Source organism: Phyllostomus hastatus, unplaced genomic scaffold (assembly GCF_019186645.2).
Source record: "Phyllostomus hastatus isolate PE091 unplaced genomic scaffold, TTU_PhHast_1.1 phas_scaffold_501, whole genome shotgun sequence".
In the NCBI taxonomy this organism is placed as follows: domain Eukaryota; kingdom Metazoa; phylum Chordata; class Mammalia; order Chiroptera; family Phyllostomidae; genus Phyllostomus; species Phyllostomus hastatus.
In genome coordinates, this window is record NW_025334033.1 from 3,716,181 (window position 1) to 3,730,405 (window position 14,225).

General features: G+C 38.9%; 1 protein-coding gene across 1 annotated transcript in view; it reads right to left on the bottom strand.

The window, feature by feature from the left end:
• Nucleotides 1-1,401: 1,401 nt before the first annotated feature.
• AQR (aquarius intron-binding spliceosomal factor) overlaps nt 1,402-14,225 on the bottom strand; it is a 94,153-nt gene continuing 81,329 nt past the window's right edge. The window contains exons 32-35 of the mRNA XM_045821980.1: nt 13,961-14,046; nt 9,710-9,884; nt 8,478-8,591; nt 1,402-7,385 (exon numbers count right to left, since the gene is read on the bottom strand). Of these exons, the coding sequence (XP_045677936.1) occupies nt 7,053-7,385; nt 8,478-8,591; nt 9,710-9,884; nt 13,961-14,046 (708 nt within the window). The 3' untranslated portion in view covers nt 1,402-7,052. The remainder of the gene's footprint in view (nt 7,386-8,477; nt 8,592-9,709; nt 9,885-13,960; nt 14,047-14,225) is intronic.

A 14,225-nucleotide genomic window follows, 5' to 3' on the forward strand; every position in this document is an offset into this window, starting at 1 on the left:
TAGTGCTGTTTTGTCCTAAAAACAAATGTAAACATTTCATACAATATATTATGAAATGTATCCCTTAGGATCCCAGCATGCCTACTGAGATGTAGCACCTCCTGCTTTAGGCAAAGTCCCACTAATTTAGAAACTCCTCAGAGCTGATACTTGAAATCTGTTCTGAGAGCACCACGTAAAAGAACTTTGCACTCACTTGACCTGCATTCTACATTTCCAACTAGTCAGGTCACCGGCAGGTAATCCCTACAACTGTTTACTGCAGGCAAGAACCAATAATTTCACCTCTGGTGCCCAATGTTAATAGTGTCATAGCAATTTAAGAGAACGGCTTGATCAACTTTAGTATCAGTGCCACCTGACGCGGACTCATTTCATCACAACTAGAACTGCATTTCTGCGGAGACACATTCTTTACTTGCTCAGATGAGCCTGCCTTTTATTTAATGCATCCAACTACATCAATAGGTGCATTGGTAGCCTCTAAAAATCTTACCACACTTGATTAGTTTGAGTGTTTTTTTAAAGTAGACTTATACTCCTGAGAACTTCAATTCACTTGGACGTTCATTTTAGCTCTCAAATGTGCTAAGGCTGGCTTTGTGATAAGTAGAGTGAAACTGGGAGGCTGAGCCAGTGGATGTATAATGGTGAAGAGCAAGTCTTAGTAAATCTTATTTTCCCCTCATTATATATTACACTGTCTAAAAGCTATATAACCTGTTCTGACTTTAGGATGATTAACTAGCATTTTGGAGACATAGACTAAGTACTATTTACTAGGGTCCCCTTCCATTACGTCTCTCCTTTCTCAAGCCAAAACAAGCATTAATTTGACTTTCACATGAGTATAAACATTGTAAACACTGAAGCATAAGCAGTCTATAGACCTATTTCCTATTCTGATTCTGGCAAGGCAGTCTCTTCTCTGGTGTTCTAACCTTGGAAGGAATTTTTTCTGAGCTTATGTGTGGACTTAACTGTTGGTCTTTCTACTTTGATTTGTCTCAAGTAAGTTTAAAGAACAGCATGGAAAGGGATTTGCCTGGAAGGCAGACGGTGGGTCTGGTCCTGGTTTAGCTGACTGTGGCGTCAGAAGCAAATCACCCAAAAAGCCTCAGTGCTCTCATCTGTGAGTCAGCCGGGCATTTCCGGCACTGTTTTCTGTCACACAGTAGTGCTCGGTTGCCTATGAACGTACAAGAATGACATAGTTTCAAACACATCCTCCAACTTGTCCTTGTATTTAACTCAATCCACTCCTGTGAAGAGTAGTCAACCAGCAACATAAAATGCTAATTAACCAGGTCTACTCCTGTTCCACTACTATTCTTGGGGCAGCCTGGGATTTGAAGGAACCAGCACTGGAAGGGACTACTAGAAGCAAAGGGGCAATGAAAATACAGTGACACAAGAAGCACATTTATTTGTAAACAGAACAAAAAACCAGGACTTCCTGCCCCCAAAATGAACCAATGAACTAAAGAAGAAAAAGATAATATTTTACATGACGACTTCCTATCTCGAACTCCTAACTTTTTGAGAAATGTCAATAAAATCAATTTCCCAAAAGAGCTATTTATATATTACACTGAGCATCTCCCAAGCAGAAGCAGCTACCAGTCAGATTCCCGCACTCAGATTTACTGCAAGAAGAGGTATGTTGGGTGAGTGTGCAGTGTAAGTCAGCGACAGGGAAGAAGGGGGTCGTGGAGACCACCATCTCTGGGGAGCAACCGAGAGAGAGTCAACACGTCTGATGCACGGCAACTTTGGGGGTCCTCTATCTTAAATGTTCTTGTGAAGGGAAATTTCTTCTTTTTTTATACCTGCCTTTATTTCCTTCTATTATTTCTGGCCCATGACTATTGGCCATTCCTTTCCCTTTTTGAAATACACATCTTTTAAAGGAAACAGACACTTAAACTTTCTAAAGAAACAAACGTTTAAAGAACTGAGAACATAAGACACCCTGGAAATATAAACTGTTTTTCCACCACACGGTAAGAAATGAGGAAAGCCTAACGTGAAATGCGGAAGTCTGAGAAAAAGTAAATGAGAGAATGCTCAGCGACCGTTTTGCCGGGATCTCTGGTGAAGAAATGTCACAGCTCGTTGATCAGACTTTTATTCATTTGCATTTTCAGGATGTTTCTATTAACACCACATGATGCTGACCAAATTATACTACAACGTGGAATTCTGTACAGATAACCTCACCTCTAGTTTCCTCTGAAGCTGTGTTGCTGCAGCCTCTGGTCACTTATAGGGAAAAATGTATTACAGTCTTTTTTTCGTAGGGGAAGAAAAACTTTCTAAAGTTCTGTGGCTGAGGGCTGTGAATAAAATGGACAAAAGGCTGATTAACAGGAGAAAAAGCATATATACTTGTAAACCACTGACCTAAAAACAAGAAGAAAAAAATCCCAAAGTGGTCAAGTTTATAAAAGCACCTTTAATTGATATTTTAACCTTTCCTTTCACAGGGGCCACACAGAAAGAGACAGAAAGTCAAAAGCAGCAGTCAGGCTTGGAAGCTGACACAACACATTAACACAAGGTGGTAAATGGGGAAGTGAACAGGTAAGAAAAGGGGGTTAGGCTTTTAGGGGTGGCAAACTGTGGACAAGTAAAATACACAGAGAAACTGATAGAAAGTCAGGGCTATTTTAGTCAAAGCCTGTTTACGTGGTCTCATCTTAGTATTGCCTGTTTCCAGGAGATGGAGCCATCTTACAGAGGGACGGCTCCAAGGAAAGGAGAGGAGCCACCTTATGGAGGGACATTCATGTCATGCTGTTGGGCAGAAAGAAGCAGGACAGAGATCTTCCTGCACCTACTCTTCTCAGTTGGCTTCAGCGCAAAATGATCTTTATGCTAAAGTGGCATATTTCAGGGTGGCATGTCATTATTTTCTAAGAAGCAATCGAAGTTCAGCTGCTCCTGTAAAAAACAGTGGTTTCCAACCTGTGTTCTGTGGAGCTAGTTCCCTAAGGTGTCTTTATTTTTTTAAAAAAGTTCTATGGGCAAGTCAGTTTGAGAAATGCTCAGTTAAATAGTTAAACATGATTTTTGTCTAGCAGAAATCCCAGGACTTTTAATTAGCTAACAATACCTAGTGATTTAACAGAAGGGGAGTAATCACTTGTTTCCCACGCTTACTCGACCATGGAGGTTTTGAAGAGTATGTTTCAAGATTAGTGTTTCCTATGAAGAAATTTGTATTTCCTATCAAGAAATAATGGGATCAACATGTTTGCATCTAAGTGCAAAAGTTTAAGGAGCCACGGAAATAAGTAGAAGCCAAAAGGGAGAGAGCTAATTTAACAACGCTTGCCAGTGTTGGTCAGCAGTGACCCCGCTGCGCTCTGCATCACGCTCCCGCTCCTGCTCCGGGCTCCTGCTCCTGGGGACCGAGCTCTGTTGTGTTCTGAGGAAGAAAAATGAAAGCACCCAAAGTGTCTGGATCCCACTGAATTAAAGCTCTTTCTTAGGCACTAAAGAGCACCAATGGATGAAGGAAATATGGTCTCCTGTTCATTTCCATCCTTGGCTCAGTACAGCTCCAGTGGTATTATTCTTAAACATCTATTAACATGATTGCCTCATAATTATACAAAGGCTAACTGCCAAGTATTTTTCTCAGGAAGCAAGGCACGGCTTGTCTTTAATTGCTCTTCTGGCATGTGAAAAAGGGTCAGCATTTTTTTGAAAATCTTTTTTTCATTTTAATTGAAAAATAAATTATCTAAAAATACCATTTGAGTGGCTTCAAGATAAACAGGAAAATGGCATTCAAGGCCCAAAACTGAGTAACTACAACAATATAGAGGATTTGGGGCAGGAGAGTACAGGACTCAGAACTGAGAGAAGTTATCAGTCATCAGAATTGACAGTTCTCAGTGCCCAGATTTTGACTGTGGCAGAGACCGTCCTCACTGCCATGACGGACAGAGTCAGAGGTTCCCAATCAGCAGACCTGATTCTTGATCCTGAAAGGTCAATTGCCACCACCCGTCCCCTTCTTCATCATCCTCCATGCTCCCCAGATAGGGGCACAGCTAGCACCCATGTCAGAGGATGGGTTGGCAAAATCTTACATTGTTGCAAGATTTGGGGAAAAGTGGAGAGACAGCAACTAATATTTACTGAGCACCTACTTGGCCAGATATTTTCATACAAATTACCTCACGAACAAACAAACAAATCTTTTCCTTATTTTGTACACAAAGAAAACTAGGGCTTAGGTTATAAAACCAGTCCAAGGTCAGTCCAAATGCTGATGAGTAAATTAGGTTAAAATTTGAGCCAGGTCTGAGTGAGTCCAAGGTCAACTTTACAGTATGCTATCTCCTGACTATAAACAACTTTATTTTCTATGGTAGTATAAACAGCCCATTTCTCCCAGGATCCAGCAAAGCATCTCAACTTTTATCATCACACCAACTTCTATCAGAGACCGGATGTTTAGATCTTCTCATTCATTCGCCCAAATCAATGGAGCTATTTATTTTCCACTGCTGGTAATAAACTTTCTTAACTCAGCATTTTGGTGAAAAAAGTCTAAATACTTGAATTGCTTCATTTCACACTCTTTCTTTTTGCATGAATCTTTTTGGCTTGCTTTTAAAAATAGATTCCGAATCACTGCATATTCGGATACGAAAAGCAGGAGGGAGAGCAATGGGAACACTAATGTGAAATGGCCACATGGCTAGAGTATTTGTATCTGTTCTAACCCTAAATAAAATAGAAAACTCTCGAATTTATGAAACAATCACTCCTGTGTGCTTGGGACTGAAAAAAATAAATAAAATAGTCCCCTAGGACTGTAGGCTTGGGTCCTCTCCCACTCTCCTACACTTGCCACCCTGGCTAGGTCTGTCTGATTCTGTTTCCTCATTATTTAAAATGAGTTGCTCTCTTAAGTTCCTTAAAAAAATCTATAGTTAACTGCAATTCATTGGCCTTTCCAGTGATTAAACAATTTGAAATAATTCAATTACTACCACCTAATCCTTTTTAACATTTCTTTGACAAAGGCAAAGGACTAAACTATCTTCCAATTAAAAAACTTTTTGAGTCTGATAGGAAATCAAGCAGCAAAAAAAAAAAGGTATGTGACCCAGAAAACGATTTACTTAATGAGACAGTAGCATCAAAGTTTGCTTATTTTGGTTGCAGGTATCATGATTCATGTCCTCAAAAGGACAGAGAGGAAAAAAACACCTTTCCTAGGAAAGACTAATACAGTAAAGCTTCTTTCCCTTTTGCTTAGTCTGATACTCCATTTTCACAAATGAAAATAATTCTGTGAGTGCTAGCTCATGTAGACGCCCACAACACCTGCTTTCAAATTCTTATAATCAGAGAAATTACATAACAGACTATCGGGCTCAATCCCTACTGGGACAACAAACAGACCTAGGTTTCTGAGTACAGTTTCCTTAGCATTTCACTCCCCTCATTATCCCATCACTTGGATTTTCCTTCCTTACCCAACAATTACACTTGGGTTCTGATGCAGCAAGACATACTGTAAGGTGAGTGAATCATGTCCACCACAGCCTGGTCAGGTTGAGTAAACACCAGTCACTTAAAAATACTGTATCATTGACTTGGCTTTCTGGGTTTAGTTTCCTAATAAATTGATCATTCCTTCAAAATGTCAGGATCAGAAGTATTTCAGTAGCAGTGTGCAGTTCTTTTTTATTTCATCAAAGGTTCTTTGGACCTGGTGAAGCCCATAGGTACATGTGCTAGAGGAGATTCTTTGGGGAAGTGCTTCTCTTAGCTGCTCCAGGAGATGGTAGAATGGGGGAGAGGGAACTGGAGGGCAATTCCTCCTTCCCCGTATGTACAAATTCACCTCTTTCTCTGACCGCCACGTGCAGTGGCCTTACAAGCAGAAGTCTTTGCCAGAAAACATTAGTCACACTCAGTTAATTCTACCACCATTCATGTGAGGCGAGCACAGTCATCTCAGTGCAGTGCTTCTCAAGCTACACAGTGCTTATGAATCACCTGGGGACTTCGCAGAAATGCAGATTCAAATTCAGTAGGTCTGGGGTAGAGCCCAAATGCCTGCATTTCTAACAAGCTTCAGTGGACAATGATGCTGCTGATTTGCAAACCACACTTGAGTATCAAGATCCTAGTATCTCCTTCTGGCGGGTTATCTATGAAGAGAACTAAAGGGGGCAGAAAACTCAGAACCTCTGCCGGTACTGCAGAATCCTACCTTGCACACTGGAGCCAAGTTCACTGACTCTCACTGCCTACACTGGATCTTTCTTCCTGTCCAGATGGATTTGCCAGCTTCTGTTTGCTGAGCTGAATGACAAATCCTGGCTCAGACTCACCAACCTTACCTGATGCCACTGTGCCTGCAACTCAAACGTTCTAAGCTTCTGCTGAAGTACAGATTCCTGGGCCCTGATCCTGAGATTCTGATTCATTAGCTCTGGAGTGACCCCAAGAAGAGACACCCTAGGTGATTCTGACAGATTATGACATTTTGGGGAAGGAAATACATGTAACCTCTTTGATGGATTTGAAAAACCTATATCTTATGGCTGTTAATGCCTTTATATTCAAGAAGGAAAGGTTATAAAAAAGACAACTTGAGCATCTGGTACTATGAGAGAAGAAACCGTTTCCTCCCCAGTTTCAACACTTGCTTAGGGGCACTTATTATTTCCAGTATGTTCTATCTGTTTCCTTATTGAAGTTCACTAAAAATGTAATGTATGCCTTACATATTCTATAAAAAGTTATTTTAATGTAGGTATGATGACAGATACACTCAGTTAATGAGAATAATGTCAAAGGAACGATTATTTTACCTTCCGATGGAACAAATGAAATTGGTGTTGTTCATACACATACACTTTTTACAAATATATCCAAGAAGGGCACTGATCAATTAACAAAAATAAGGAATGAACATTAATTATTAGCTTCAAAATGGCAAAAGCAAATATAAAATACAAAAAGTAACTTTACTTTGACTTTGCAAATGAAATGTCTCCCTCAAAAAGGTAAGCAAGTGGCTATTTGGTCTCCTCTGGGGCAGGTGTGGCATCTGCACAACCTTTAGCCTCTGCTGGCACAGCCTCAGGTCCCGCCCCAGCAGCAGGGGCCTCAGATGCAGCACAGGTGATGTCAGGACTGGAACCAGCTCCTGTCTGATCGGCGGTGGTGTCAGGCTGACTGGGGGTGCTATCAGGTGGAGAGGCAAATGTTTCTGGACCAGAGCTGGCATCTGTTGGACTGGGTACGTCAGCTTGCGCAGGCATGCCCTCTTCTTCTGTTTCCAATTCTGTCTCCTGACTCTGAACTTCTTCACCTTCTTCTACCATAGCAGGTGGTAGCTGTAATAAAGTCTAATAAAAAAAAAGAAAATATCTCTGAACTAATTCAAGTGAAAAAACATTGGCCTATGAGGTTAAGCTCTCACATATCTTCTAATAAATACTAATAAATGTTTACTCTAGTCTTCTCGACAACACTGCTGGCCACTTTGTATCACAGATGAAACAGGTCTGATGACAAAGGCCTAGATTTTGCTGACTCCAAGAATATGCCAACACAGGTATCACAAATAATGATCAAAATATATGCCATATCTTTAGAGAGGAAAATAATAAAAAAAAACTTCAATTTTTTAGCAAAGGTATTTGCTGTCACACCTGGAAAAACACTGGCTGACTAGGAGTGATTGGGACACCCACTCAAGAAGAGCCAACTTCAGTCAAGGAGCCCTGTGAGGGGTGGGGAGAAACCCAGCTGTGGGACAAAGCCCTGGGAGGAAGGGAGCAGGAGGGTACAAGCCTTCGGTCCCCTCAAGCACCGGAGCAGCTCTAGATTTCTAGATGCTGAGCCTGGAGCCTGGAAAAGGTGGGAGAGGGACCAGTGAAAAATAAGAGAGATTACCAAGGAGCATGAGAAAACTTTGGGGGATAATATGTCCATTATCTTGATTGTGAAGATGGTTTCATAGGTCGGTTTGTGTGTCTGTCTGTCTGTCTGTCTGTCTATCTATCTATCTATCTATCATTTCTATATGTCAGAACATATCAAATTATATACTTTAAATATGTAGAATTTATTTTATGCCAAATCATATCTACATAAAAATGTTTGGAAAGCATGGATGTTGCATGAATAATGACAGCCCACTTTGATCTGGTTGGTCTTCTGCAAGGAATCAAGTATTTAAAGATTCACTCCGACGTGCAGGGGCACAGTGTCAACACACTGCGGAAAGGTGGAACAGGGACAAACAGGTACCAGAACTGGTGGGGTGATCACACCGTGAGGTGTAAAAATGCCAAGTCACTATACTGTACACCTGAAATTAGTATAACTAATATAATATTTACACCAACTATACTTAAGTTTAAAAAAAAAAAGGTTTATCCTGAAACAAAAAAGATTCTTCTAGAAAAACAAGAGTCAGTTCTGAGACAACTCACCTGATGGTAATGATGTGTGGTCTGTATCAAATGCATGTACATGTTGTACACAAAGTTCGCCATTTGGGGCATATTCTTTATTATCTGTACTTCGTGAGATGGTCTTTCCCCGTTCTAGAAGAAGGCAAACAGAAAGTTAAATATAAAGTGAAAAACACTAGAAAATAACATTCCATTAAAAGGCCATGTCTCCCTTTTATGTATAAACACTATTAGGGTTTAGAGGACATAAAGATGTAAGTGTGAGATTCCAATAAAGTATGAAAAAGAATGATTCAATTTAAATTTAGAAAATATAGAGACTGGGGGGAACTAAGAGTCAGTAGCTTTTAATACAATTTCAGGCTGGTGAGTAGGATATGAGCTTTGGTCTACTAACTAATGCAGAAGAAAGAGATGTGCAATGAAATGAGAGAGAAAAATCAATATGGTTAAAGTAACGGTCTCTAATACTACATATGCTCCAAAGACAATTCTCAAGATTATTCAGAAAGAAAATATTAAAACTAGTCTTCCTATTTATGTTTTTCTAAAAAAATAAACTGACATTTACAGTAAGAAGCTAACAGTATCTAGACTGTCAGTCATGAAGGTGAAGATTCAAAAGGAATTTTTACTAATAAACTACATAGTCAAAAACACTGGCAAAGAGTAGTCTAAAGTGTGAGCTTGGTGGTGTTCACTGGAACCACCTGGGGGAGCATGTTCGCTCACAGAGGCCTGGGCTCCAGCCCCCAGAGGTTCAGATTCAGTAAGTCTGAGACAGAAGGAGGTGATTCTAACAGGGCGGCTTCTGACAGCAATCTGAGAAACAGCGCTCTATCATTGTGGGTAAAGCAAATGAAGAAAATGCAAAATTTGCACTTCTTCCTAAACTGTGCTAAATAAAGATAAACAACTTTGCTATTTACACTCAATTATAAAATGTTTATAAAGTCCCACCATTTATTACTTTCTCTAATTCTCCATTTTTGCATATGTAAGTTGGGTTAATAAGAAAACAGCCCTACTGAACAGGGCTGTTACTGAGATGAAACGAGAGCATGTTTATAAAGAACTAATTGCTTGATAATGTCGTGAGTACTCAATAAATGCTAGCATACATTATTCTTACATAGAAAATCTAATTAAGTTCCTTAATGCAAGCAGCACTCGCAGCCAGTGATTGGTGAACTTTTTGATGATGTTCCTTGCTAATGGGGTCATCTATGCAATGGATAAAGAAGTCTTACCTTTCTAGTGGTTGGGAAAGGTTCTGTTGGAATTATATGCAAATGAAGTGGGCGGGCCGTGAGCTGGCTGAAAGCTGGAGTTAGTTCAAAACAGTTTTGGAAAAGGGATACTCTGGCGAAGATATAAAGTCCAAGTCTTGCTCTAGACATGGCCACCACTAAGCGACGGACATCCCTTTGGAAAATAAACAAAATTAATTACCATATCAAGATTAATAATGTTACTTATGCAGTTTTTTCTTACACATTTCATGAACTATTCCTGTTAAGCTGTGTCAATAAAAAGTTAAATTTTTAAAAAACTTAACAGAGCAAACATTAAATTAATCAATGTTATGTGACCAGTGAACTGAGTACAAAGTTAATGCTTTATTACTAATCTCTACAGTGGTTATTTTTTGGGGGGAAGGCATGGTGGGGAATCATAAAATAACCAATGCATGATTAAAAAGATCTCAGTAACCATATTCGTATTATGGTTCAGTTCTGAGTCACCACTATTAAATCAATCTGAACCAACCCTTCCTCTTTCCTGCCAAATTCTGACTTTTCAAAATCAAATTTTACTTCCCAGAGAATTCTCACCACATTGTTTTATACTTATTGTAATAATAATTACAAATATAAACACATAGTATAATGATATGATACAACATTACATAATACCATGCCTTACTCATGTATTTACTCCAGTACCTAGGCTCAATACCTGGACTACAGTAAGTATTCAATGTTCACATAAAAAGTAATAAAAATGGATAAATTGAATGATACAACTATACATGTGACTAATAAATTATGCCAGTTTTCTTTATCTTTTAAAGGAAATATATGTTTTTAAAACTTTATTTGAATCAAGTAAATTTATAAAAGGAGGGCTATTTATTAAGTCTAACTTCATGTTACTATTACTATGTGTTTTTAGTAAGAAAAACACATTTTGGTTTCAAATACAGAAAAGAGTCCATTTTCTTGAGATGTTCTTAGGAGGCTATTTGAATTTGTGAGTATTCTACAAAAAAGACAACTTTTGTGAATGTAAATATTAGACTGCTATAGAGATCAAACATTACAAAGAACACATAATAACCAGGGATACCTACTTCCCACCCCCTTACAAAACTACGAGAGGTTCATTTAGGTAGAAGAAAACATATCCCTTTGCAGTAGCATTTTGAGGAATTTCTACATTTGTGACACACGGAAGTCAGAAAGAAATATTATCTTCTGGGTTACTGCAAACCCAACTTTTTATTTTCCCTACACTTCCTCAGGCCTCCAAGGGGTCAGGCTACAGGTGGGTGGCTCCCACACTGGTAACTAGGTATACAAGGCCAGAAATACCTGGCATTTGGACTTCTCACACAACACTATGAAGGAAAGTATAGTTAAAACAATGCTGTCAGGGAAAAAAGGATGATAGTGGTAGAAGCAGGATGCAAACTGTTGTTTCCATGGTAACAACTGTGGCAACGTTCAGTTCTCCCCTTCCTGTGGAGAAGGCTCTGCACCTCTGGGCAGAGCACAGACACAGTGCTCTTGCAGTGATACTGAACTGACCCAACTGCACATGAGGACAGTCAGACTACAGTTTTCTACAGATTCAAATGCAGGTATCTTCTGGGGATATGCTTAATATATCCCTATGTGGACTCTAAGCTTCACGAGGGCAGAGATTATAAATATTACAATTACTTCTATAAGCACATTACCAAATAATAGATCAATTTCAAAGTGTTTGTTAAATGAATGACCAAACACCGTGAACATGACAATTTACCAGGCAAAAAAATAAATGAGTAGACAGGGTTCCTTGGAAATGTATCTTGAACTCAGGGCAGTAAGAATTACCCTCTTTTTTCATAATCCCTAGAACACGACCGGACAGAAACAGCACTGGTCAACAAACCAGCATTCTGATAGAACCCCTTACAAAGACACAACACAAAACAGTTACAGTTTCACTGCTTTGCAAGGAGCAAGTCCCAGGCATTTCTGTTGGTACTTGGGCTACTCAAATCAAGTGTGGGCAAGAACAATGAATGCTAGAAAAGAGAGTAGAAATGTTCATTACTCTGCTTCTAAAGAGTGCACAGAATCCTAAGTCAGGTCTCTGGAACTAAAAGCTGAATAGCCTGGCTCCTGCACAATCACCCGAACTTACCCTGGATGAAAAAGATGTGAGCAAAAGAAATATGACAGGCACTGGAAAACTAAAAGAGTTAGTTACTTATGGCCTAGGTAATCAGACCCAAGGGAATGAAAACCATGTCTATACAAAAACTCATACATGAACGTTTACAGCAGTATTATTTATAATAGCCACAAAGTTAAAAAACAAACAAACCCAGATATCCAATGACTGATAAATGCAAAATGAAATGTGATATATCCACACAATGGAATATTATTTGGCAATAAAAAGGAACGAAGTATTCATACATGGTACAACATGAAAGAGCCCTAAACCATAAAGAGCGTTATTATGCCAAGTGATTCCACTTATACAAGGTGCCTAGAATAGGCAAATCTACAGAGACGGGAAGGAGAACAGTGGTTGCCGAGGCCCTAAGGAGAGAGAGAGAAGGCGGGGTGCCTGCTGTAATGGCGGAGTTTCTCGCTGGGGTGGCGGAAATGTTCCAACACTGACTCTGAAGATGGCTGCACAGCTCTATGCATACACTAACACCCACCGACTTAGACACACTACGTGACCTGTACTGTATGAATTATATCTCAATAAAGCTATTATTTAAGAGAGAGATGAAAGAAAGTAGGTTTTCTTGGTCTCTTAAAATTTCAGAAACAAAATAAAATAAAAGGAAAGATACGAAAGATGATCTCTGTAAAACAAAATATTCTATGAAAAGTTTGATGAAGTTCTAGCTAAGGCACCTAAGCAATTTGGGTAAGGAATCTGGGTAGTTGGATGTAACAGTGATGGCTAAACTGACACATCCCCTACATACTTCAACAACACCTGAACCATCACCTGCATTGCCCCCATCCCGCCAAGAAGAAGTTGGATATTCAAGAGCAAATTTTGGTGAATACAAAGAAGATTGATTACATGAAAAATAGTATTTTTGCTCAGAAAATCTTGATATGTATGACAATATGAAATCAGGTTCTTTTTTAACCCTTCATTTATAATAAGCATTTTACCATCTTTTTTTTTTTAAGTTTCCAGAAAATTCAGGCCAAGAAAAGCACAGAACTAAACTCATGGGGATCTGGAAAAGACAAAGGCCCACAGGGCAAGAAAAAGGTGGGGAGGAGAAGAAAGCAGTCTTCAAGTACTCACACTGTGAGTTTTCCAGAGATTTAATTATGTAAATCCTAATAATGCCCCAGTCAGACAGTAGCTAGCTATAAATCTCACCATAGGAAAGGAACTGCTTTTTAGAAAGGTTAGACTCCAAATATATGCTTGACACTTAAAGAAATAAGCAAAAATAAACTGTGCTTTAAAACGTTATTGTCTTAAAACAGTCTCTTGAATCATCCTATCTTTGCTTACTCTTACATAAAAGTTATCAGTCTAATGGAACCTGATCACTGGGCTAAGCTCCAATCAGATCTCGACTTAATGGTAACATTATGAGAGCTTGGAGAATTTTCTTTTTATATCTACCAAATAAAATAATAAAATGAACTCTCCATATAGTTTTGCTATTAAGTCATGAGAGATGAAGGTTTATATAAAACTAAACAGCTGTTTTGTAATAAGAAGATATTATTCCTACAAATCTCTAGCACATAAATACATCACGACAAATGACAAAAATAGATTACTGTTTGTTTTGACAATTCTTAATCCCGGGAGAACAAATGGCCCCTTTATCCTCTAACACTGAAGCTGAGAGACTGTGGAGAAACATCAGAAACCCTGTGGGGTGAAAAACCCACTCAGAAGAGACTTTTGAACCACTTCATTTCCTTTAATTTCTGGTAGTAAGTATCCAACAGATATAGAATATATATTAAGATTTTATGATAAAGTGCTATTTCTGAGTTTTACTGAAGACTAAAAAAGTTTAAACTACTAAAACATTTAAGATTCAAAAAATTTAGACGCAATGTGATGGTTTGAATCTGATATTGTTACATTCCAACATACAGTATCAAAAGCTGCCCTAACAATTAATTATACCTTAAACTTAAAAAAAGTAAAACTACTTAGCCACAGAAGTTTAAGATTGAAGCAGATAGTAAAGTTCAGTAATATTATGACAGTGTTTCCTTACGTACCTCAGATGGCCCACTGCCCTGGTTCGTACTAGAGAAAGGAGAATATAATCATTCTGTTGACCTTGGAATCTGTCAACAGTTGTCACCTAGGAAGAAAAAATGGAGAATATGACATGTTTTGAACAATGAGACTCTTAATCAGTCCCTGAACGAGCATGACCGTATTCTTGGCATTCAAAGGACCAGCCAACAAACACTACCTGAGATCTGGAGCCACGGTCACCAGGTTGGGCCATGTCCCCATGTTATTCACACTGTGGTACTC